The sequence below is a fragment of the Protopterus annectens genome, chromosome 3.part1 (assembly GCF_019279795.1).
Source record: "Protopterus annectens isolate FY-2018-M chromosome 3.part1, PAN1.0, whole genome shotgun sequence".
NCBI lineage: Eukaryota > Metazoa > Chordata > Ceratodontiformes > Protopteridae > Protopterus > Protopterus annectens.
The window spans coordinates 1,796,983,005-1,797,007,961 of record NC_056732.1 but is presented as its reverse complement, the minus strand read 5'-3'; the positions used below and the strand labels follow the sequence as shown (position 1 = coordinate 1,797,007,961).

Sequence of the window (24,957 nt, the reverse complement as noted above, 5' to 3'; positions counted from 1 at the left end):
ATATATATTCCTACTCCAAGATCATACTACAGTGAGGAAAGGGCAAAAATCCCGATCTTCACTGTACAGCAAAAAAAAATTCATAAACTTCGAGTATGTGAATATTCGCTCATGTGAGCGTTCGATATTCACGTATTTGATGATGTGATATAGACCCCATTTTGTTACAGTTTCTGTCTTAACACTGGGAAAGCTTAAATCAGCCTGTTGGTATGTGTGCAGTCATTTTGGGAGAGTCTGTGTGTTTTTGTTGTCTAGAGAAAATAATTTACCTTTTTATGTCATGTTTACAGGTGAGCTAGTCAGTCTTTCTCTAAGCAAGACTTGTATGTTTTTGTGTTTCACTTTCAGGAATGGTATACAGAACTTGAAGCACTTATAAATGATTTGAAGGATACGTCTGGGAATTTAGAAGAACACCGTCCTGACTCTGACACTGAAGCTGCAGTAGCTTTTAGTCGTGTGGTGGCAGTGTATGGTAAGATTGCTGAAGTGGAAGAACTAAAACAGCTCCAGGATGTTACAAGGTATCTGGGCAAGACTGTACACATCACTGAGGAAGAGGTATGTGTAGTATGGATGAAATGTTTGTAGTGCTGCATAATTTGGAAATGATACTTTTGTGTGATTTAATTTCAACAACTAGCATTAGCAACTGTTTTTGGTTTGAATCATCCTATATCACTGGCACACTGATAAAGCAGAGTTCTTCATAAAGAAATATTAGCTGGGAGCAGCTCTGTGCTGGGAAAAGAAGTGACATCTGTTACCAAGAAAATACCTTTAACATGGACTGGGATGTTAGTTAGCATCAAGTGCACTTAGCTCCATTAAATAACCAGAGTATTCTGTGTACATCATGCATTCAGGAACAGTGGGTAATGATGTGGCTATACTACTCTGGTTGTGCTCTACAGTTAAGAAGTACAAACCTTTCCTTTTCCTTTTTTTGCCCCCCCCCCATTTCTTTTAATGTTAACATCCACCCATGTCCCTTTTGACTAATTTGTTTCACTCCCCCAGCCTTCCAACATTTTGGGAAGGAAGGGGGTTGGATGAATCTTTCTATGACAGTGCAAGTAGGCCTTCTCTCCCTATGGGAAGAGAACAGCCTCACAGTCTGTGATTTGTAAGACAATCATTTCCCTTTAAGAGAATTGTGAGGTGTGTGTGTGTGTGTGTGTGTGTGTGTGTGTGTGTGTGTGTGTGTGTGTGTGTGTGTGTGTGTGTGTGTGTGTGTGTATGTGTGTGTGCATGCGCGTGTGTGCGCTCTCGCGTGAGTGTGTGCATGCATATATGTGTGTGTATCTGTGTGTCTGTCTGTCTGTCATTGTGCAGGCATCACATACGCAGCCAGGGGTGGGGTTTTAGAATATGAGAGAGGGGAATCCCTAATTAAGTATAGTGAGCATAATATCACAGGCATCACCACCAATGATGGCAGCTCATTCATAATCTCCCTGCTACCAAAACAGTAGCCTGCCCACAATTACGGGAGACACTCCAGCCTGTACTGGGGCACCACCCAGCTGTGTGCAGAACCTCGGTTCCTATTCTGGGATGGGCAAGCTTATGTATTCCACTCATTCCCACCCCCTGCCTGCTTTCTCCACTGTCCAAGATGCTAATTAAACTTGGGTCATCTCAGCTACAGTCACAACTCCATCTCTTTGTGCCATGGAGCCAGGCTGTGAAGTATAATCTTGAAAGGAAGAACACAAATCTGTGCCAGTTTTGGCATGCAACACTTTAACAGTATCAGGAAGTAGACACATGACATTTTACATACTGTGATGGAGGATTTTAACTAAGTGTTAAATGGATAAAGTACTCTGTGGACCAAATAGCACAACATCCAGATAGGGATGGCAGTATATGTGATATCAGACTGACAAACTATTATGCTCTCCATCCATGGTTATACTGTCTATAATTAGTATGGCTCATGTTACTGTCATGGTTCTCCTAAGAGTTAAATCATACTCAGTTTGGCCTCTTTGACTGAATCACAGAATTAGCACTGACACCTCACAGCTCTGGTTTCTTTGTTTGATTTCCATCTGGAGTGTGTGAAGACTACATGTCTTAGCTCCATTGGTTTAGAGAGACAAAGCCCTGATTACAGTCCATGTGATCCAAATTTACTTCACATCTTCAGTGCCTGCTGTTGCTGGTGTGGGGAGGAGGGCATGCTTGTAGTTGGGGGTGGGGTGTGGGGATGGATTAAAACTATCCAATGCCCAGTCACTTGGAGGAGGGGCAGCAATACAAAAGATGTCCCAGGCATAAGTGGTAAACCACCCAGCTGTGAATGCTTTAGCTCTAATAGCAGATGCATAGAAGCACTCCCGTGCACAGGTAAACTGTAGTAGCTCCCATGGTGATGCATGTCAGTTGTCCCCCCACCCAGGGGAGAGAGGTAAGTGCCATGTTAAGTACTCCCTCTTTGCTAAGATGTCACCAAGGGCACAAACATCTGTGGATTCTCCTTGTATGGTAACCTGCCCTGGTTAGCTCTTGCACTCAGTGTGAATAACCCTGAACAGGGGAATGAATGGATTTGGCTCATAACGGGAGACTTGATGGCTAGCGACAAAAAGCATATTGCTTCAGTGCATTGTCTAGTTAAGTGATGCACCCAGAGTCATGGAGAAGGCAAATAAAAACTGAGGGAATCAAACCCAAAAATACAGGAAGCAGAGCATTAACAACACTAAGTCTTAATCCTGTGTGCTAATTGCGAGATAAACGCTTCAAGGTTTTTATTTATCTGGCAGGGGGTATTCTTTTTCCTCTCTGTTATTTGTATTATATTTAGAACAACTGACAAAGAAAATAAGGGACTCAGAAATGTAAGGATATAATTAGTATGGAAATCAAGCAAAATTGGTTTATATGCAGATGATATTATTTTGTACATGATAAAACCAGAAAAGGACATTTCAGTACTGTGGAACATTCTGAGACAGTTTCATATCTTTTTGGGATATAAAATTAATGATGATAAAACAAAGGCAGTAAGATACAAGCAGTGAAATTGTTTTTAGTCCCTTTAGTTTTATACACAGGCCAGACACATTTTTTTATCAACTGGAGAAGAATTTGTGGATAGCAATTAATAAAGAGCTGAAAGATTTTATCTTGGAGGAGAAGAGGGCAGGAGTCAAGTGGGATAAGCTGATCCTTCTAATAGAACAAAAAGTGGTTTGGGATTACTTAATTTGAAGGGGTATTTCAGAGCTACACAGTTAAAGCTCCAGTGTATAGCACAAGCAGAAGGCTGTAATTCAGAGTGGAAAGAGATGATGAAACAGTAGACTCTCATAGGAGGTTACTAGGCTAATGGTCCTAGAGCCTTTACAAGCCTAGCCATATTATACCCATGTTCCCTAATTGATCTTGGTTAGATGGCCGTTATTCGCATAGCGAGCCTATGATCAGCACTGACTACCCCTATCCATGAGGGGCATAGGTGCCACACCAGGAGTGAATTTCCAGTCTCCCATCCAGTTGTATAGGTTGTGCTTGAATAAGGTCATTGAGGAGTACTGCTTCACATGAATCGGGAGTTTATTCCAGAGGAGTGGCAATCTCTGTGGATATATCTATCTCTCCAGTATGTTCTGTTAATGTCACAGGCTAGGTTGAGATCACTGGAGTGAGAGATTCTTGTCACATTTGATTTGTGGATTTGCAGTATCTCCATTAGGGCAGGGTCAGAGACTGCTCTGTAGGCAGGCACAAGTCACCTCTCAGCAGCCTATAAGATACAGAGTACAGTGACAGGGCTTTCAGTCTTTCACATAGGTCATGTTTTGGAGGCCATTTTCTTGGGGAGAAACCTCTATGATCTCAAGAACTAAGGAAAGATTTTGGATGCAGATCCTTAAGGAAGATGCCAATAACTGTCGCCTGTCCAATCAGGATGAAAATAGACAAGCATTTGAGGGTTCTGTTCAAGCAGCTTTTATTATATACAAACACATCAGAATAGAGGCTAAGTAGCTTAAATATAAACATACCGACAAACAGAATGACTACTACATGTTAACTCTCTATCTGTTCTCTCAAAATGGCACTTGCTGCCTGCATGTGCTCTCTATTATATGTATGTGCACACTGTATAATCTACATCCTCCCTCTTTGAGAAATAAGCGATAACCATTAACATGCAATTGTAAAGAAATAATCTTTAGACATGCAGTTATACAGAACTAATTACAAATTAAAACAGTCACATCCAGGTTGCTGTGTATTTTACACTAGGTATGGAACTATGACCTGATCATATAACATAAAAAGTAGGACAGGGCATAGCAACTGGGACTGTCTTTGGTGAGTGTTCAACTTCTGGGAGATCATGGACATCATCTGGAATGGGATTAGGTACTGCGACATGTCCTTCAACAGGAACATTATCTGGATTGCTCTGAGAGATAGAGTTTGTATCACAGGTTCATAGGTTCATAGCTTGATACTAGGCTATCTGCCCTAGGGCATTTATAAGCCTAGCCAGAGTGTGTTTGGCTTTTGCCACCCTTTTAGATTAGTTGACTGTGCCTCTGTATAGTAGGTCACAGAAGATAGCCCTTTTAAGGTTAGTTTACTGTGGCTCTGTCTAGTAGGGACACAGAAGAGATCCCAGGGGTAAACCTACAATCTCCCATCCACTCGCCAAGATTTCTCTTGAAGAGGGTCATTGAGGGGCTCTGCCTAATATGGATTGGGATTTTGTTCCAGAGTGAAGGGAGCCTCTGGGATATGAATCTGTCCCTCCAGCATGTCCTATTTATTTCTGTGCTGAGGTTTAAGTCCCTGGAGCGTGTAGCTCTAAGGGATTTGGATTTCCTGAGGTGGAGCATGTCCATTAATTCTGGTTTGGACGTGGCTTTATACGTCAGGCACAGATCGCCTGTGAGTAGGCGGTAAGCAACTGAGTGGAGCTGGAGTTTCTTTAGCCTAACTGCATAGGGCATCTATTTAAGTCCCTTGATCCTCTTGGTGAGGTACTTTTGGGGTCTTTCCAATTGCTGCAGGTGTCAGGTAAGGTACATCCCAAATGGGGCATTGTATTTAATTATGGGCCTGATGAGTGATGAGTAGAGGGGCACAATGACCTCTCTTGATCTAGATGTGAACCCTTTTGTGATAAGGTGGGCTATATAGAAGGTCTTTCTAACCACTTTGGCAATGAGATTGTCAAAGGAGAGATTGCTATCTACTTGGGTCCCCAAATCCCTAATTACTTCTTCTGTACTTAATGGATTACCACCTATGTGGTAATTTGTGGGCACTTTGTTTTTCCCAAAGGGGATGACTATGCACTTTTTTGGCATTTAGCTTTAGGCCATGGCTCTGGCAACAGTTATCTGTCTCTGTGAGACCCTTTTGGAGGATGCTTGTGTCAGTCGCTGAGTCAATTATGGCACCCAGTTTGCAGTCATCTGCAAACTTGGTCAGCCATAGTCCTCCCGTGTTAGCCTGTACCTCAGAGAAATATATACCGAACAAGAGAGGTCCTAGGACTGAGCCTTGTGGGACATCACTTGTAACTGGTTTAGAGTCTGACATGGCACCTGCAATTCTGACCATGTGGGTTCTATCCCTGAGCCAGTTTGCAACCCATCTTGTGACATGGGGTTGATATTTAAGCTGGTGAGCTTATTTATGATGCCCGAGTGGGGTATTGTGTTGAAGGCTTTTGCGAGGTCCAGGTAGGTTGTGTGGACTACCTTCCCTTCATCTATGGCCTTGGTGACTGTTTCAAAGAAGTCAACCTGGTTCAAGAGGCAAGATCTGCCCTTAACAAAGCCGAACTGGATAGGATCCAGTGTTTGGAGGTTCCCAATGTACTTGTTTATGAGTTCCATGATGATACGCTCCATAGCTTTGCAGACCAGGCTAGTCAGGCTTATAGGGCAATAGTTTTCAGGGTCCATTGTGGCACCACCTTTGTGGAGTGGGACCACTGTTGCTGTACGCCATTCCTTGGGTACATATCCTGTAGTAAGGCTGAGATTGAACAGTGACTTTATGTGAGGGTTCAGTTCTTCTTGGAGCTCGTGTAAGACGCAGCCTGGGACACTGGCCGGTCCCATTGATGCTGTGTTTTTTGCTTTGGAGAGGGCAGCTCTCACCTGTGCATCTGTGATGTCAGGGAGGCTACACTCTTTTGGGATAAACATTTGCTCTTTTGGTGGGAAGGGGGGGGAGAAGTTTCCACTGAACCTGTCTGCCAGGATGTTGGCAATGTCTGTGGGTTCAGTGTATTTTTTGTCATTTTGCACTAACTCAGAGCATATCTGGAAGTTGCCACCCAGGTTCCTGACATAACTAAAGAAGGCCTTGTGATTATCTTTAGCGTCTTGTGCAATTTTTCTTTCGAAGCTGGCCTTAGATGATTTTATGAGGGATCGTAGTTTCTTGCTAGTACTGATCAGAGATGCCTTCCCTTTTAGGGATTTTGCTCTATCATGTAGTAGATTCCTCCTTCTGTTGTATAGCTTATTTATGGCTGGGGTCCACCAGACAGTTTTCCTGCCTTTGGAGGAGTGAGTCTTGGTTTTATTTGGGATAGCACGATCCATGCATTCCTGTAGGTGTCCATAGAATGCGTTTGTAAAGGATTCTGTGGTTTGGGCCGTATTTTCCACTGGCCCGGGGGCTTTGAAGGATTCCACCTCGGTTTTGAGAAGTGTGAAATTTGCTTTCGAGAAGTTCTTCACCGTGGTTTCCTTGGCTGGGGGTGGGGATGAGATATGGATGTACAGTGAGATTAATTTATGGTCTGATCTTACCAATGAGGGGTATACCTCTGGTATGGAACATAGAGTCCCCATGTTGTTGATGATCAGGTCCAATATGTTTTCCCCTCTTGTGGGAGTGGTGACCAGTTGTTCCATAGCATTTGAGTTTATAAATTCTAAGAACTGTTGGGTGAGGGTGTTGGGGCTTGAGTAGTGCTCCCAGTCTATGTTTGGGTAGTTGAAGCCACCCAATATGATGGTGTTTGGAGAGACCTTCATATTCTCCAGTGTTCTCAGGAAAGCTGAGTGGGGTTCCTGAGTTTGGGAGGGTGGTCTGTAGTAGGCTACAAACTGAAAGGCAGTTTTGCCCACTGTTAGTTGCACATGGATGGTCTCCAATGCTTTGTGCAGTGCCACTAACCTGGAGGTGTGGGTATCTTTGATGAATATGGATACTTTCTCTCCTTTTGTGATTTGGTCTGAGTTTTGGGGCTGAAAAGCATGGTATGAGGTATAACCTGGTAGTGCTGGGATGCTCTCGGGAGCCTTGAACCAGGTTTCTGCTACTGCACAGATATCGATATTCTCCATACTGAGAAGAGCCTCGAGTGCGTGCATCTTGAGGTTTAGACTTCTGGCGTTGAGCAGCATTACCCTTAGTTTCTTTTTCCTTGTGTTGTCTATGGAGGTGGGTTTGTCTTTTCAGCCTTGCCTAAAAAGGCACTATGGGGGTGGCAAGAGCCTTAGCCAATATTCAAAAACCCAGGGGTGACAGGTGCAAGCCATCCCTAATGAAGCAACGTGGCTTGTCGAGCATGTCATCCCAGGCTGACAGACACTATATCCCCTTTGAATTACATCAATACTTTAGCCAATTGTTAAAATTGATCATTTTGTCTTTATACTGTGGCATCATTCTTGGTAAGGGTAAGATGCTACTCAAGGTCAGGATCATACCAGCCTGGGCTACATGATCAGAGAGCTCCTCTATGTCTCTTTTCATGTAGTCCAGGGAGGTACGTCTCAGGTCATTCACACCAGCATGGACAATGACGGAGTCATATTTGTACTTGCTTTGGAGTGACCTAAGTGCTTGTGTTATGTAGCGGATCCTGGCACCCGACAGGCAGCTTACAGTGACCTTCTCCTTCTTCAGCCTGGTGAGTGGGACGTCAGGGTGTCTGACAATAGAGTCACCTATTACAAGTGTATTAGGTGTGTTGTTTATCCTTAAGGGCTGTGACTGTGTGGCACACTGACTTTGTGAAGTATGTGATACGTGGGTATTGTTGTGGGGTAGCAGTTGCTTGGATGTCTGCTTTGGAGGTGTCTGCTGCTTGGGCAGATTTTTATTTAGTGCCTCCGAGTATGTTTTTGTGTGTTTATGTGTTTGGTTTGCTGTTGCGATAGGTCTATGTGAGACTGGATTTGTGGTGTGTGTGGTTACCTTCTCCACCTGACTGACTGCACCAGTACTGGGTTGAGAGAGCTCAGCCTCCAATTTGGCTATATAGTTGCATCTCTCACATATATTTGAGCTTGTTGGGAGGAGGAGAGGGTGGTCTGTGTACATAAGGCGGTTGTAACATTGCCTCAAGATTCCCAGATTCACCAGCTGGACTTGAGAGTAAACCCAAAACTGACTTTTGGATATGCCAGAATAGTATAAGGAACTACTTTTTGACTGATCAAAAAGGACCAATAGGGAGCCAAGTACTTAAAGGGAGTATAAGAGGGTGTAGTGCTTTAGTTTATTAGTGCTTACGTATAAGATTACTTATATGAGCAACTGCAGGGCTTTAGAATGAAAATAAGAGTGCTTACTTTGAGATTTAGAACAATTCTAAGGGAAAACGTGAAGAGCAGACTTTGTGGAGCTGGGAGTAGTTTAAACCCATTTAAGCAGCGCTGCCCGATGCTTCGTTATGTGCAAAGTCATGCAAAACCACGCAAATGCGGGTTTTAAAGCAGGGAAACTGAAAGAGATAGGAATTGACCCAAAACGGCCAATAAGCTACTAGTTTCAGGGCTGAGACCACTCCTCCAGGGACAGTTAGGCTGCGCAAAGCTTCCCACTCTCACTGGTGAACAGAGAAGCTTCCTCCTATCCAAGTAAGGATATGGGCAACACAGGAAACTATACCACAGTTCGGAATTCAGCAAAACCTGAAATCTGGACTTATCTATTTCAGCAAAGGCAGGAAAAGAGAATTTTTTTTTTGTTTGTTTCAGGAAAAAGCAGAAAAACACACAGAAAACCCTGTAAATGCTATAAACAGGCTAGCGCACTTTAGTGTGTAGCCTAAAACAGTTATACAATACAAAACGACTTAACTTGATATAAAACAAGTGCAAAAACTGTAAAAAGCAGAAGGCAAATGCAAGTTAAACTTTTTAAAGCACAGATCAGTTAGAAATTTGCTTTTTAGGTGGGAAAAGGCAGTCGGAGCAAAAAAACAGAGAAAAATACTTAACTCTGGAAAAGTCTCTCTTGGGTCTCTCTGTTGCCTGTATCACTCCGCAGGACACCACAAGGAGCTGTGCGGAGTTGTATACTGGCGCAAAACCACGCAAATGCGGGTTTTAAAGCAGGGAAACTGAAAGAGATAGGAATTGTCCCAAAATGGCCAATAAGCTACTAGTTTCAGGGATGTGACCACTCCTCCAGGGACAGATAGGCTGCTCAAAGCTCCCCACTCTCACTGGTGAACAGAGAAGCTTCCCCCTATCCAAGTAAGGATATGGGGAACACAGGAAACTATACCACAGTCCGGTATTCAGCAAAACCTGAAATCTGGAATAATCTAGTTCAGCAAAGGTGGGAAAAGAGAATATTTTTTGTTTTTGTTTTTTTTTCAGGAAACAGCAGAAAAACACACAGAAAACACTGTAAATGCTATAAACAGGCTAGCGCACTTTAGTGTATAGCCTACAACAGTTATACAATACAAAAATGATTAAATTGATATAAAACAAGTGCAAAAACTGTAAAAAGCAGAAGGCAAATGCAATTTAAACTTTTTAAAGCACAGATCAGTTAGAAATTCGCTTTTTAGGCGGGAAAAGGCAGTCAGAGCAAAAAAAATACTTAAATTCTGAAAAAGTCTCTCTTAAGTCTCTCTTTTGCCGGTATCATTCTACAGGACACCACAAGGAGCTATGTAGAGTTGTATTCTGGCGCAAAACTGTGCAAATGCGGGTTTTAAAGCAGGGAAACTGAAAGAGATAGGAATTGACCAAAAACGGCCAATAAGCTACTAGTTTCAGGGCTGAGACCACTCCTCCAGGGACAGATAGGCTGCTCAAAGCTCCCCACTCTCACTGCTGAACAGAGAAGCTTCCCACTATCCAAGTAAGGATATGGGCAACACAGGAAACTATACCACAGTCCGGAATTCAGCAAAACCTGAAATTTGGACTAATCTAGTTCAGCAAAGGCGGGAACAGAGATTTTTTTTTTTCAGGAAACAGCAGAAAACAACACAGAAAACACTGTAAATGCTATAAACAGGATAGCCCACTTTAGTGTGTAGCCTACAACAGTTATACAATACAAAAACGACTTAAACTGATATAAAACAAGTGCAAAAACTGTAAAAAGCAGAAGGCCAATGCAATTTAAACTTTTTAAAGCACAGATCAGTTAGAAATCCGCTTTTTAGGCGGGAAAAGGCAGTCAAGAGCAAAAAAAACAGAGAAAAAATACTTAAATCTGGAATAGTCTCTCTTGGGTCTCTCTGTTGCCTGTATCACTCTGCAGGACACCACGAGGAGCTGTGAGGAGTTGTATACAATAACAAACTTTTTAAATCACAGATTTGCTAAAACAACTGGCGTTTTAGGCGGAATTAGTTAAGACAGCAAGAAAAGCAGAAAAGTGATACTTAATCACTCCAAAGTCAATCTATTGTCTCTCTGCTGCTGTAGACTCTGCAGAACACCTGGAAGGCACTTGCTGAGAGGAATACAAGCGTAAAAACTGTGTAAATGAGGTTTTTTATAGCAAGGAAGTGAAAGAGATAGAAATTAGCCCAAAATGTCCAATAAACTACTAACTTCTGTGCTGAAACCACTCCTCCAGGGACAGATAGGCTGCTCAAAGCTCCCCTCTCTCACAGGTGAACAGAGAAACTTCCTTCTATCCAAGTAAGGTAATGGCAACACAGTAACTTGTAACACAGCCCTAGATTCAGACATAACCTGAAAACTGGACTATACTAGTTCAGAAAGCCGGGAAACAAGTATATATATTTTTTTCAGAAATAGAACAGATACAATCAAAATTAGCCCAAAAAGGCCAATAAACTACAAATTTCTGGGCTGAAACCACTCCTCCAGGGACAGATAGCCTGCTCAAAGCTCTCCTTTCTCACAGGTGAACAGAGAAACTTCCTTCTATCCAAATAAGGTATGGCAACACAGAAACTTGTAACACAGCCCTGGATTCAACAATAACATGAAAACTGGACTATACTAGTTCAGAAAGGCGAGAAACAAGAATATATATATTTTTTTCCAGAAAATAGAGCAGATACAATCAAAACAGCACTTTACCAAATTAACCAGTTAAAAAGCTTAAAACTGAGCCCTGTTCCAGCAGTCTTCAATCAGACAAGTTCTAACTGCAGAGTCCTGCCACTAGGGTACAGAGAAACCTTCTCCAAAAAAGACGGCCTGTATCAGTGCACAAGTTATACAAACAAAGCTAGATCCAGCCGGCTGGAATCTAGTCTATGCTACAGTAAACAAGGCGTACCGATTTCAGAAAGAAACAGTTCAAGTAAGCATGCGCAATAAGCCTTTAACCAGAAATTCCCAGCTCAGAAGGGCAGAATCTAGCCTCTCATCCCACAACAGTACAGACCACAAACCTTCTTAATGTAAAATAACTGGCCTGAAGCCCAAGTTATTAACCCAGAACTAATACACTTTTAGAATAACAGACACTGAGCCTTCAATCAGCAGTTCCCAACTTAGAAGGATGTATGCTACCTGTCCTGCCACAACAGTGCAGACCACAAACTTTAATGTAAAACAACTGGTTTGAAGCCCAAGTGCTTAAACCAAGGGCCTTAGAATAACAGTTACAATTTAATCAGGCTACTAACAAGCAGTAATAAAGGCAGCAGAATAAATTCAATTGAGTACTTTTAAGAAGAGGCAAAAGCAAAATAAGGTAATAACGTAGGAAGAAATACAAATACAGTAAGGCAGATGAAGTGCAATTTTTTTTGGAGATGGAGGAAACAGAGCAGATTAAGATACTATAGGGGAATGCCCTTTCCAAGTGCTCTCTCTGTGCACAGCAGAAGAGATGGGACTGGTAGGAGTATCCAAAATCAAAATATGATCTCACTGTACTCAGTTGAGTGAGCAAATGAGATGGTTCCAGGAGGAGTGTGCAAAAAGAGATTTACAGCAGGGGCGGGCATTTCCAAGCCACCAAGATTAACAACACAACTAGAAACAGGGAGGGGGAGGTGGGGAACTAACTGCAGAGAGACAGAGACACAATATTTAGTGAATCAAAGACACACAATATTTACTGACAAGTCTCAGTAGCCAGCAACTCGATTTAAAATGATTACTAGGAATGTAACCAACACAGATTTTAATGCTAGCAGAAACCCCCAAGCTAAGTAACAATAACAAAGGAATTTCAAAGCAGTCTAACAACTTTCAGTGAGCTCAGATAACTGCAGAGAGACAGAGACACAATATTCAGTGAATCAAAGACACACAATATTTACTGACGCAAATCTTAAATAAGTGCAGAAAAAATATACTTAAATCAGCTTGTGTCCAGTTGATATATGCAGACAAAAATGATTACTAGGAATGTAACCAACACAGATTTTAATGCTAGCAGAAACCCCCAAGCTAAGTAACAATAACAAAGGAATTTGAAATGTACGATGTTGCGTAATGATTCAGACAATGGAAGACATTTGGGATTTCTTCTGTATTCTATAACCTCAGATTCTACTAGGTAGGAGCTCGGCTCTGCATATATACCTCTCACATGATCAATTCGATCTAAATCTTTCACCATTTGCATTCTCACTATCTCTCCTTCTTTCAATGGATGAAGAAATCTGCTCATATTTATCATTGTTGGACTTCTGGGATAAACACTTTTTGAATAGTTGGGCTTTGATTGCTCTGTTGTTTTTAGCATTAGGCACCAACAAACTAGAACTTTTAGGCAGGGTTGTTCTGGTTTGCCTAGATAGAAGTCTTTGAGCAAGCAAGCCAAGAATATTGTCACGGTGTATATTTTTGAGATTAAGTAAATTCAAGAAAATATTGCTAATGTCACCCTTTGACGTCTCTAGTAATTGCTTTGCAGTCTGTACTGCTCATTCAGCTAGACCATTGGACTGTGAATACTCAGGACTCCTGGTAACATGAATAAAGTCCCATTGTCTTGCAAATTGCTGAAATAACTGACTGGTAAACTGGGCACCATTGTCCAAAATAACTTTGTGAGGACTACCATGGACTGAAAAATGATGTTTCAGTTTAGTAATAACAGTACTGGATGTTAGGTTAGGTAGCAAATCAGTCTTGAACCAGTTTGAATAAGAGTCTACCAACACTAAGTAATGTTGACTATTCCACTCAAATATGTCAGTGACAACTGTTGACCAGGGTAGTTCAAGAATCTGGTTTAGGTGACGTGGCTCTTTTTGCAAATGCAGTTTAGTAGTATTGCATACTGAACAAGATGAAAGTACTTTGTCAATGTCTTTGGATAGAGAAGGCCAAAATATGACACCTCTCATCCTTCTTTTGGTAGCTTCAGAACCTGGGTGGCCATGATGTAAAATCTGGATGTGCTCATGTTGTAATGAAGTAGGAACAACAACTTTAGGACCTTTAAAAATGATACCATCTTCCATCAACATCTCATCTCTGTAAGAAAAATAAGGTGGCACTTCTAGTGATGCACATGATTGCTTTGACAGCCATCTAACACAGATGAAGTTGTTGAGCTTTTGCAAAATTGGATCAGTCTTTGTGTAATTTCTTAACTCATGTAGTCTTGTGAAAGAAAAATTATGCACTGCCATGACATCAAAGTCAAAAGTCTCTGTATGAAGCTATTCTGTGGTATTTCTGGGCGATCTGGGTTAGGTATCAGCCAGATAAAGAAGTTTGCCTTTTGTATAGACCATTTTGAAGTTGTATTTTTCTAATCTAAGCATCATTAATTGTAGTCTTGCTGGAGCTGTATGCATAGGCTTCTTTAGAATAGTGATAATCAGTTTCTATCTGGATAGCTCAACCGTAAATATAATTGTGGAACTGTGAACATGCGAACAGAATTGCCAAAAGTTCCTTCTCAATTTCAGCATATTGTATCTCGGTTTGGGTACGAGTTCTAGATGCACAGGCAACTGGTCTACCTTCTTGGAGAATAACTGCACCAAGACCAAACTCTGAAGCATCACAGAAAAGAATTACTGGTTTGTTTACATCATAATATCTTAACGTAGGTGGACTAGCAATTTTTTGTTTCAGGTCAACAGATGGTTTTGTTCCAGACATGACCAGGCAACATTTTTGCATGTCAGCTCTCTCAAGGGTGCTGATAATTCACTGAAGTCTGGTATAAACTTACCCAAATAATTGACCATACCAAGAAAATGCTGTAAGGCTTGGGACATTGTCTGGAGTTGGCATCTCAAGAATGGCTGTTTATTTGAAAGGATCTGGTGGTAAGTCTGAATTGGTAAATAAATGATCAACATAAGTAACTTCTGGTAGCCAGAATTTGCACTTCAGAGGACTGAGCTTTAAATATACTTCACATGATCTGTCTAGAACTTTCCTGAGGTCTCTGTCATGCTCTGCTTCACCATTGCCTCCAACTAGTAATTTATCTACTATTACAGCACACGGAAAACCTGAAAAAATCTGCTCCATTGCACATTGAAAGACTTCACTGGCAGAATTTATTCTAAGAAATCTGTATCTCTAAATGGGGTACTGAATGTTGTCAGTAGGAAAATTTTGCAATCAGGCATTACATGCCAAAATGAACACTTTGCATCTAAGAAAGAAAAAAAAACAGTGGCATTTGGCATGAGGGTAGAAACTTCCTCAACAGTATGCATAAGATGATGCGGTCGCTTTAATGCTTTAAGTCTTGTGGGTCAATACATATTCTGATTTTATCAGAACTTTTCTTATGAGCAGCTATCATGGAAGACACCAAGAAGAGTAGTTCCAGAACCGCAAAGTGAAGACAATAGTTCGTAAAAAAGGTAAGTCCTTTATTAGTTGCCAAGTGGTAAAAATCCAAAGACAGTTGGTACAAAGCAGCAAAATCAGACCAAATGGTAAAAATCCAAAGTCAGTAGGTACAAAACAGCAAAATCAGACAAGCGCTTTCGCTTGGAAAATGCCAAGCTTTTTCAAGTCAAAAACTTGGCATTTTCCAGCAGCGGCTGTTGCTGTTTAATTTGACTGACATTGATCTATTCTGCTTTAACTAATCTCACCATAACAACAGAAGAACTTACCCGAATCTTCACTTTAACTCTTCTTAATTATCAATTTGCTATCATGGAAGACACCCATTCAGTTGGTTCTGTGACTGGACATATCACACCTTGCTGCACCATTTTGTCTAACTGGACTTTGACGTTTTCCTGCATAGCTATTGGAACTCATTTTGCTGGTCTGACCACTGGACTGACCTCGGGGTCTAACTTCATGGAGTACACAACTGGAAGTTTGCCTAGCTTGTCCTCAAAGAAATCAGCATATTCTGAGAAAATTGCATTGGCAAAACTGGAACTAGGACACCTTCTTACATGATGGACTTCTTTGGTAAAGGAAAGCAGTTGCATTCTCAAACTGTCTCTGAAACCTAATAATGACTCTACCAGCCTTTTGACTACATAAAACTGTAAGCTGTAACTGTTTATGGCTGATTAACATGAAAGCACTACTGAGCCCTCTGTTTGAATCTCTTCACCTTTATAAGCAACTAGCTTCGCACAATTGGCCAAATTAAGTCATTCACCAGTTCTTACTCTTCCAAATGTATCTGCTGACATAACATTGCACTTTGAACCAGTGTGTACTTTAAGCTCTGTGGGTTTATCATTAATCAGCACAGTACAAAACACCTTGTTTTTCCCAACAAATCTACTGGCTTAACCTTTTCACCAACCACTGATATACCATCTACATAAAAAGTAAGATTGCTGATTTCTATATGATCAACTTCCTTCTTTGTGTGACCTTTCTTATTAAATGAATGAGGTTTGCTTGATTTACAAAGCTTTTGAAAATGATTCCATTTTTTACACTTGTGGCATTGCTGATACTAAGCACTTTTCTCTTTTAAACTCAGGATTGGCACTACAATTATGACAGTTGACTACGAGACTTGCTTTGGGTTTTGCTGACTCATCCCTGTGCTGCACTGAGCATGTCCATTTTAATGAGCTAGTCTTAGAACTTGCTGGAAAGGTACGTGAGTTCCTAGGCGAACCTGCAGAGGCAGCAGCTGCCATGTGCTTAGGCCTGCTTCAGTTAGCCGCATGCAGCATACTGTCTACATTGGCATTTGCTCTAGAGGCTGCTGAAATCATGCTCATCACTTGCAAGTATATTTGTGTGCCTTTCTTTAAGCTCATGTATTTGACAAATGTCTATGGCTTTACTCAATGTTAAATCATTGTCTCGAAGAAAAATCTTTGTCACTGCAGCATTATTAACACCACACGCACGCCTGTCTTACAACAACTCATCTTTCAAGTCACCATATCTGCACATTTTAGCTTTGTTTCCCAAGTCACTTATGTAATCAGTAAAAGGTTCCCCTGGTTTTTGATCTCTTGTGTAAAATAAGTGACATTTGTCTGGGGGGTTACACATTTCTCTACGTTTGCCCTTCTAGCACTTAGGGTCCTCCCTTGATTCAGCTTGTACTACAATGTGACAGTTTTCCCCTTATCCTGCATATACTGCTGGTGCATACAGAAATAAATGCTCTCTCTCTCTCAATGGCTTCTGTCCCAGATAGATTAAGCAGAATAAATGCTCTCCTATGTGCATCTTTGTCAGAAAAAGCTGCTTGTATGAAAATATCATACTCTTGACTCTTGCTGAAATAATCTCCAATTCTCTGCAATATTATGATCAAACTCAAGTGAAGACAGTCTGCGAAATGCTTCAACCATTCACACACACACACACACACACACACACACACACACACACACACACACACACACACACACACACACACACACACAGAGTAGCAAAGGCTCTTGGAAATATGCACAAAAATGCACACTCATTAGCCATAATTCTTTTAACATATGTCAGAAACTCGTAACGATGCTCAACAGCACTACAGACTCTTCAAAATAACTGCACTTTGAGAAATACATCTCCATAGCACAAGAAACACTCTTAAATCACTGTACTTTGCAAAACCACACCTTAACAGTGTAAGAAATATTTCAAAGTATTTGCACTTTGTGAATAAAATGCATATGACAGAAGAAGCTCAGAGTAAGAAATACTTCCAAATGAATGCACCTTGAAAACGAACTGTATACCATACAAGAAACTTTCAAAATGGCTGTACTTTGTGAAATAACTCTGTAGAGTTTAAGAAATACTTCAAATAAATGCACTCTGCAAATGAATTGTACACAGCACAAGAAACTTCTCAAAATGACTGCACTTTATGGAATAACTGTACTGTAATAAAGCACACACACTGCAAACACTTTGCATACTTTCAGAAACTTTGAATAGCACTAGTTATACTTCAAACAACTTTAATCAATGTGAAATAGTAGCTGATATTGAAAAACATAGTTGTTTACTGAAAAATGCAGTAATTTTGACTTTATTATGCTCGTTTTGCCCTTTTCTTGCATTCATTATGCTCATTTGACTTTTAACATGCTTGTTATACTTTTCTTGTGATTGTTTTGCCCTTGACATGCTTGATATGCAAATCAAAGGTAATTCCAGACATTCTTATGAGCACTGTGAATAATTCTATCAAGCATCAAATCTTCAAACATTTTATTTAACTAATAATGTGTTTTGTGCTTTGCAAATGCTCTATATTGTTTTCTTTGTGAAATAAATTATTTATGTAAGTTTTAGTAGCTAAAATTTGTTTCTGACCGTTGTGAGATGACCCACTTATTTATATTCCACCATTTCTAGCTGTGTACCTTGTGGCTTAATCTTAAGGATTGATATCAGGGTATAAGTAAAGAGATAGGAATAGGGGGATCCTAAGTGAAAGACCAGTACTGGTTGAGTTCTTAGTACAATGTAGAACAGAAGCTGCTGTTAAGAAAGAGATAATTAGGGCATGTAAAATATTACATGATAACTATAGGAATCAACCAGAGGAGGTTAGGAAAAATTGGGAAGATAGACTGGATAAGCAATTCACAGAGAAGGAATGGGAGGATGTATGTATGGCTCCCAATTATGCAACATAGTCTAGAAGATTTAGGATTGTTGTTTGAAGTGTTTGCATGGGTATTTTTATACACCAAGTAGACTCCAAATAATTTTTTCCTCGGGTAGTTTACAAATGTTGGAGATGTGATGGGGAAGAAAGTTGTAATTGGAAACATATTTTTGGGACTGTAATGAGTTGGCAGACTTTAAAAATTCCCTGCAGGCTACTCTGTCAGAAATACTGGGTGATCAAACTGGTGTAAATAAAGAAATTATTTTTTGAGCTTTGATACAGAATTGAAATTGCCTAGACATATTAAAGCCTTGTTGAATTTAATTGTGTTGGCTGCCAAAAAAGCTATTATTAGAAAATGGAAAACAAAGTCTAAACCAATTGTATTGAAGTAGCAACTATAGTACCAGAGATAAAAGAACTGGAAGTGGGATATTTAGAAAAGGGTAGGAGGAAATTACATAGATAAATGGCAATTGTGTGAACAATATATGCAGAAAAATGTTTTGGAGGAGGAATGAGGGTTAAGAGAAAGCATGAATTGAATGGGCTATGTAATGTTTGACTGACAGTGACTGTATAAAAGATTATATGTGGTGTATAATGTTTGCAACTGAAAATATGTTATTATACAATGACCCCCCATTAATATTCCAAAATGTGCACGCTGATTGGTCAGCGTGCACGTTGTAAATCAGAGTTACTTTTTCCATTAGAATAAGTCTTTTTTTACAGCAACAGAGAACACAAGATCTCCGTTGCTGTTTACACACTGTCTCGCTATGTTAGAGTTCAACATAACGAGACAGCTTTAAAAAAAGTAACTGAGATCTTCATATCTCCGTTGCTTTTTTTAAAGGTGTCTCGCTATGTTAAATGGGTTTAACATAGCAAGACAACTTTAAAAAAAGCAATGAAGATCCTCTGTTGCTTTTTTTAAAGCTGTCTCACTATGTTAAACTCCTTTAACATAGCGAGACACTTTGTAAAAAGCAATGGAGATCTTGCTTTCTCCGTTCCTTTTTTAAAGCTGTCTCGCTATGTTAAATGGGTTTAACATAGCGAGACAGTTTGTAAAAAGCAATGGAGATCTTGCTTTCTCTGTTGCTTCTGCCCACAGCTCTGATGTACTGCGTAAGCATCTATGTCAGTACATCACAACTGCCGCAGAATACCAGACAGCTGCGGAAGGGCAGCAAGGAGCCATTTATACAATGCCATTATTTAAGAAAAGTAAATAATTTTTATCTTAAATAATGTCATTATAATAACAATAACCACTTCTGGGTGTGGGTAATGCTGGATTTACCCACGGTTGTCTTTGTTTGGCCATTCGGGCTTCGCCCTCGTGACCAAACCACACTAACCATGGGTAAATCCAGCATTACCCACACCCAGGCGTGGGTTATTGCTGTAATATGGCTTGCTTACATTTATATAAAGGTATGATTGCCTATATCAAAAATGACAATTCAATGAAGATGTATTGTGTAAAAATAAAAATGTTGGATTCATGAAAAATAAAATGATTGCAACCATCTAAAAAAGTTTATTTATTTTTTATTGTATTAATTTGTTACCTAGGTAAGAACACTTAGGCTCAGTACAAGTGTCCCTTTTCAAGGGCAACATGTGGACACTGTCTGATTAAGTGGATTGCTCAAAAGACAGCTAAGGGAATGCTGTAATCTGTCTACCAGTAGTTACATAAAAAAATAAAAATAAAACAGGTGAAACTAATAACAAAATGAATTCCCTGCTACAGAGTGAAACAGATTTCATAAACAACATTGTCCTTGCAGGCATTAACTGAAAAGTTCCCAGAAAGTGGCCCACATCACTGACATCTGAAGAGATTGTCTCAGAATGGGGCATCATATGGAGATAATACAGTTAGAACAATTATGTGAAAAATTTAACTTCCATGGTTCTGTAGTACGTTCCTTGTCCTGTCAGTCAAAATTAAAATTAAAATTAAAACAGTAAACCACAGCTGAACAATGTTATGTATTCAGAAACTGAAAATGGCTGGTTCAGCTTAGCTCGATGAGTGTGTTTGTGTGTATGTATGTGTGTTTGTGCATGTGTGTAGGTGTTTGTGCATGTGTGTGTGTGTGTGTGTGTGTGTGTGTGTGTGTGTATATGTATGTAGGTGGTGTATGTCTATAAAGGGGGTGTATATGCATATGGATGGTGTGTGTGTGTGTGTGTGTGTGTGTGTGTGTGTGTGTGTGTGTGTGTGTGTGTGTGTGTAGATGTTTTTGGTTTACCATCTCCATCAAGAATCTTTTACAATTAGTTGCAGCCCCAGAGTGAAAAAATTACATGTTCTGTAACAGTCTTTTCATACACTTTTACACATCTGTTGCATATCTGTAGAAAAAAATATTATGTGTTGTTGCCAGTCTCGCCTTTATTCTCACTGATGAGTCAGATTCAATCTATCGGATCCATCTCAGCCATTTCAAAAGCTTGAGGTCTTCAGCAAAGCTCGTGGGCATTCTTCCTATAATGCAACTCCCTAACTTCCCCAGATCCCCTTTGCCACTCTGCAAAGGTGGTTCACTAGCAAGCTCTGGGCTAAGTGTTTTTTTTATTTATTATTGTATCATTACTGTTTAAAACTTGCTTTTAGGCTAGAATTTCTTTTAAGTGGTTCTATCCTTTCCCTGTCTTTTTACAGTGTTAGTTCCCTTTAGTTTCCCTTGTTAGCATCCATTTAAATCAGAGGACATATAAATAATGTCCATTTTAGTTAGCGGACTTTTTTCACCCCCTCTCTGTCTATCCCCTTTTCTTATCGTCCTTTTTACTTACATGACTATTATGTAAAAAAAGAAATTACTATTGCTGTGTCCATTTAAGTTACAGGACTGTTGCTAGTGTTTCTCTGAGTGTGTCTCTTTGTTCCTCTTTGTTATGTCTCAAAAGGAAGGGAAGCCTCTTGGCTTCAAAAAGTGTGAGGAATGTGGAAAAAAGATGCCCTTTAGTGATTCACACACCTTATGTGTGTATTGCTTGGGGCCTCTTCATCTACAAGAGTCCTGTTCAATTTGCCATGGGTTTAATCAGAGGGTGCTCATGGAGCGCAAGAACAAGCTCATTCTGAAGTGGTTGTTAAAAAAACTTTTCTGAGGCTGTATCCTCATTAAAATTGGAGAAATCCGAGAAATCTCAAAAACATGCTTCTTCGAATTCAACATCTTCTTTGAAGCCGAAACACAAAGCACCTAAACTGTCGGCTCCCACAAAACCTTCAGAGCTGACAGCTCAATTGGGATCTAAGGCTTCCTCAGAGCAATAAGAACCCTCATCACAGAAGTGTACCTTGTTTGAACCCTCATCTCCAAAGACTACTTTGCACACTGAATTGAGGTATTGGAGCCGATCTCCTTCCTTTGAGCCAATCCCTTCTTGGCTCCATCGCCTTTCCTTACAAGCTCAAGATCTTCCACCCTTTCTACCAGGTCCATCAGGAGTCTGTCCAATGAAGATGTGGATAGGGTGATGGAGAGGCTGCTAAAAACACCGGCTTTGGTAAAGTCATTATTGGATCCGAATCCAAAGTTATCAGATCAGACACAGTCTTCCTCCTCGGCACCTGCTCCTCCTCTGGTTCGTCCCACAGTTTCGGAGCCAGAAGATTCCGACATCCAGCTTGTATCTGTATTAGATCTGGGGCCAATAGGTTTCTCAGATCTGGTATCTGCCATGAGTGTTTCTGCCTAATCGGAGCAAGGAACCTCTGGGAGCTGACACTCTCCAGTTGAGTTTGTGGAGCCAGTTTGGATCTCTCCAGATCTGACCATGCCTCTGGGGCCTTGGCTCAGGTGAGTTAGGCTCCTACCTCTGCTTTGGAGCTTCTCTCTTCTGCTATGGAGATGCCTTCAGCTCTGATAACTCTTATGTTGGATCCAGGGTGTTCTACGGAGCAGGGACAGACTGCTTTTGAAGTCAAGAGGAGGGTTGTGACTACTTCCCAGTCTAGGACACAGTCCCCCTCTGATCTTCCCCCCGTTCTGTGCAGGTGTCATTGCCTTCTCATATACCCTCTCCACAGGACCGCAGAGACCCCAGGCCTCAGAATGTCCAGCAAGGGACTCTCCCCTCTTCTGAAACCGCCCCAGAATATCCCACTGAGAAGATCCCTTGGAAGAGGACATGCAAGAGGAAGCATCTTGACTCCCTGGAAGAGTCTTTTACATCTGATACTGACCTCAATGAAGCAGAAGGGTCACAACTGTCACCTCCTGAAGATGTCTCCTTTGGAGACATCCTGGAAATTTTGAAACAGAAAGGTGATTGACAGTCCACCTCCCCTTTGGCCGATGAGTCAGTTTACTTGAAGGCCTTTGGGTCTTGCCCTTCAACCTCTTGGTTGACCCCTCCTTCTGATCTGCTTATTGAAATAATCTCTCAGAAGGTTTGGGAGACCCCAGACTCCATGGAACCTACTACTAGGAGGCCAAACAAATACATTACAGCCCCTAAACAAAAACGTTTTTGATAAAAGATGTAGCAGTTGATGCCATAGTCATGGCAGCAGCCACCAAAAAGGAGCTATCCAAGACCAATTCCTCTATCCATCCTCCGAATAAGGATTTCAGGACCATGGATAGGTATGGGAAACCCGTCTTTTCATCACCAACCTTTGCCTTACTGTCACTGAACTACCTTACCCACTTCACAAGGTTAGAGAGTGCTCAGCTCACCACCCTCAATTCAGTCATCAACTCATCCATGAGGTTTATATTATATGTAGCAGATGGAATGAGGAGGGTTCAGGCATCTTTCTCAGTGCAGATCATACAGTGTGCATTTTTAAGGAGTGCACATGCATATAAACAGAGAGAATATGCAGGCAGCAAGTGCCATTTTGGGTGAGCAGCCAGAGTGTTAACATCTTTGCATGTAGTAGTCAGTCTGTTTGTCAGTTCATTTATATTTAAGTTACTTAGCCCCACTCACGATGTGTTTGTGTATAATAAAGCTGTTTGAACTGAACCCACGACCACTTGTCTGTTTTATCCTCACCGGACCAGTGAAATGGTGTCAGAACCAGGATCTGTGAATGAGATGGAGCCAGAATCCAGAAAAGTCAGAGATTAAGCCACAAGGTGCACAGTTAGAAATGAGGGAATATAAATGAGCCAATCATCTCAAGAAGGTTGGAAATGAATTTCAGTTTCCAAAACTTGCATAAACAATTTATTTCACAAAGAAAATGATACAGAGCATTTGCAAAGCACAAAATGCATTATTAAGCAAACAAAAAGCACAAAATGCATTATTATCTAACTGAAATGTTTGAAACCGCGATATTTGATAGAACTGTTCACAATGCTTACAAAAATGTTTAGAAGTGCCTCTAATTTGGATAACGAGCATGTTAAGAGTAAAATGAGCGCAAGACAAGTATAATGAGCATGATAAAAGTCAAAGGAGCATAAAGAATACAATAAAAGAGCAAAACAAGCATACAAAAGTCAAAATTACTGCATTTTTCATTGAACAACCACATTTTTTGATATGAGCTACTATTTCACATTGATTAAAGTTATTTGAAGTACAACTGAAGTTATATGCCTACTCTGAGACTTTGAATGATGTGCAAAGTGTTTGCAGTGTGTGTTTTATTACAGTACAGTTAATTCAACAAGTTTACTGTTTGCAAAGTACAATTACTTCTCAAAGTACAGTCAAAGTACAGTCATTTCATAAAGTACAGTGATTGTAAAACGTTCTTGTGCCGTATACTGTTTATTCTCAAAGTACAATTGCTTCAAAGTATTTCTTATAGTGATAAGTTGTGGTTTCACAAAGTACAGTGGTTTCAAAGTGTTTCTTGTGGTACAGAGACTTATTTCGCAAAGTGCAGTTATTTCAAATAGTTTATAGTGCCGTTGAGCTTAATTACAAGTTTCTAACTTAAAAGAAAAGAATTCTGGCAAATGTTTGTGTATTTTTGTCCATATTTCCAAGAGCCTTTTTTACTGTGTGTGTGGGCATGGCTGAAGCATTTCGCAGACCATCTCCGCTTGTGTCTGATCATAATATTGTAGAGAATTGGAGAGTATTTGAGCAGGAATATGATATTTTCATACAAGCAGCTTTTTCTGACAAAGACGTGTGTACAAGGGCACTTATTCTGCTTAATCCAGCTGGGTCAGAGGCTATTGAGAGAGAGTGTTCATTTGTGTATGCACCAGCAGTATATGCAGGAGAAGGGGAAAACCATCATATTGTACCAGCTGAATCAAAGGAGGACCTTGAGTGTATAAAGCGCAAATTTAGAGAAATGTATAACCCCCAGACAAATGTTATATTAGAGAGGCACTTATTTTATACAAGAGCTCAAAAGCCAGGGGAAACGTTTGCTGCTTACATAACTAACTTAAGAAATAAAGCTAAAACGTGCAGATTTGGTGACTTGAAAGATGAGTTGATAAAAGAAAGGAATGTTCCAAGACTACATATTGTAACAAGATGGGGGGTTCAATGTTAATTGAAATATTTTTTTTGGTTAATTGAAAGAAATGATGATGTATATAATGTGTGTGGGGATGGGAAAATGGCATACTTTATAAAAGCGTGCATAGCAGAAGAGCTACAGATTTTTATTGCTTTGTTTTTTTTTTAATAAAACAGTTTTTTACATTTTCACTTGGCCCATTTCTGTTGTTTGTAGTGTTGGTGCTGTCTTTGAAGTGGTTTGAATAAGTTCCAAGACTAGCTCAGTAAAAC

The 24,957-nt window shown here is 40.4% G+C and overlaps 1 protein-coding gene across 1 annotated transcript in view; it reads left to right on the top strand.

Moving 5' to 3' along the window:
* The window catches only part of LOC122797871 (nuclear GTPase SLIP-GC-like), a 1,420,327-nt gene that overhangs the window by 324,935 nt on the left and 1,070,435 nt on the right, over window positions 1-24,957 (top strand). Inside the window, exon 3 of the mRNA XM_044066393.1 lies at window positions 352-564. Coding sequence (XP_043922328.1) covers window positions 352-564 — 213 coding nt within the window. The remainder of the gene's footprint in view (window positions 1-351; window positions 565-24,957) is intronic.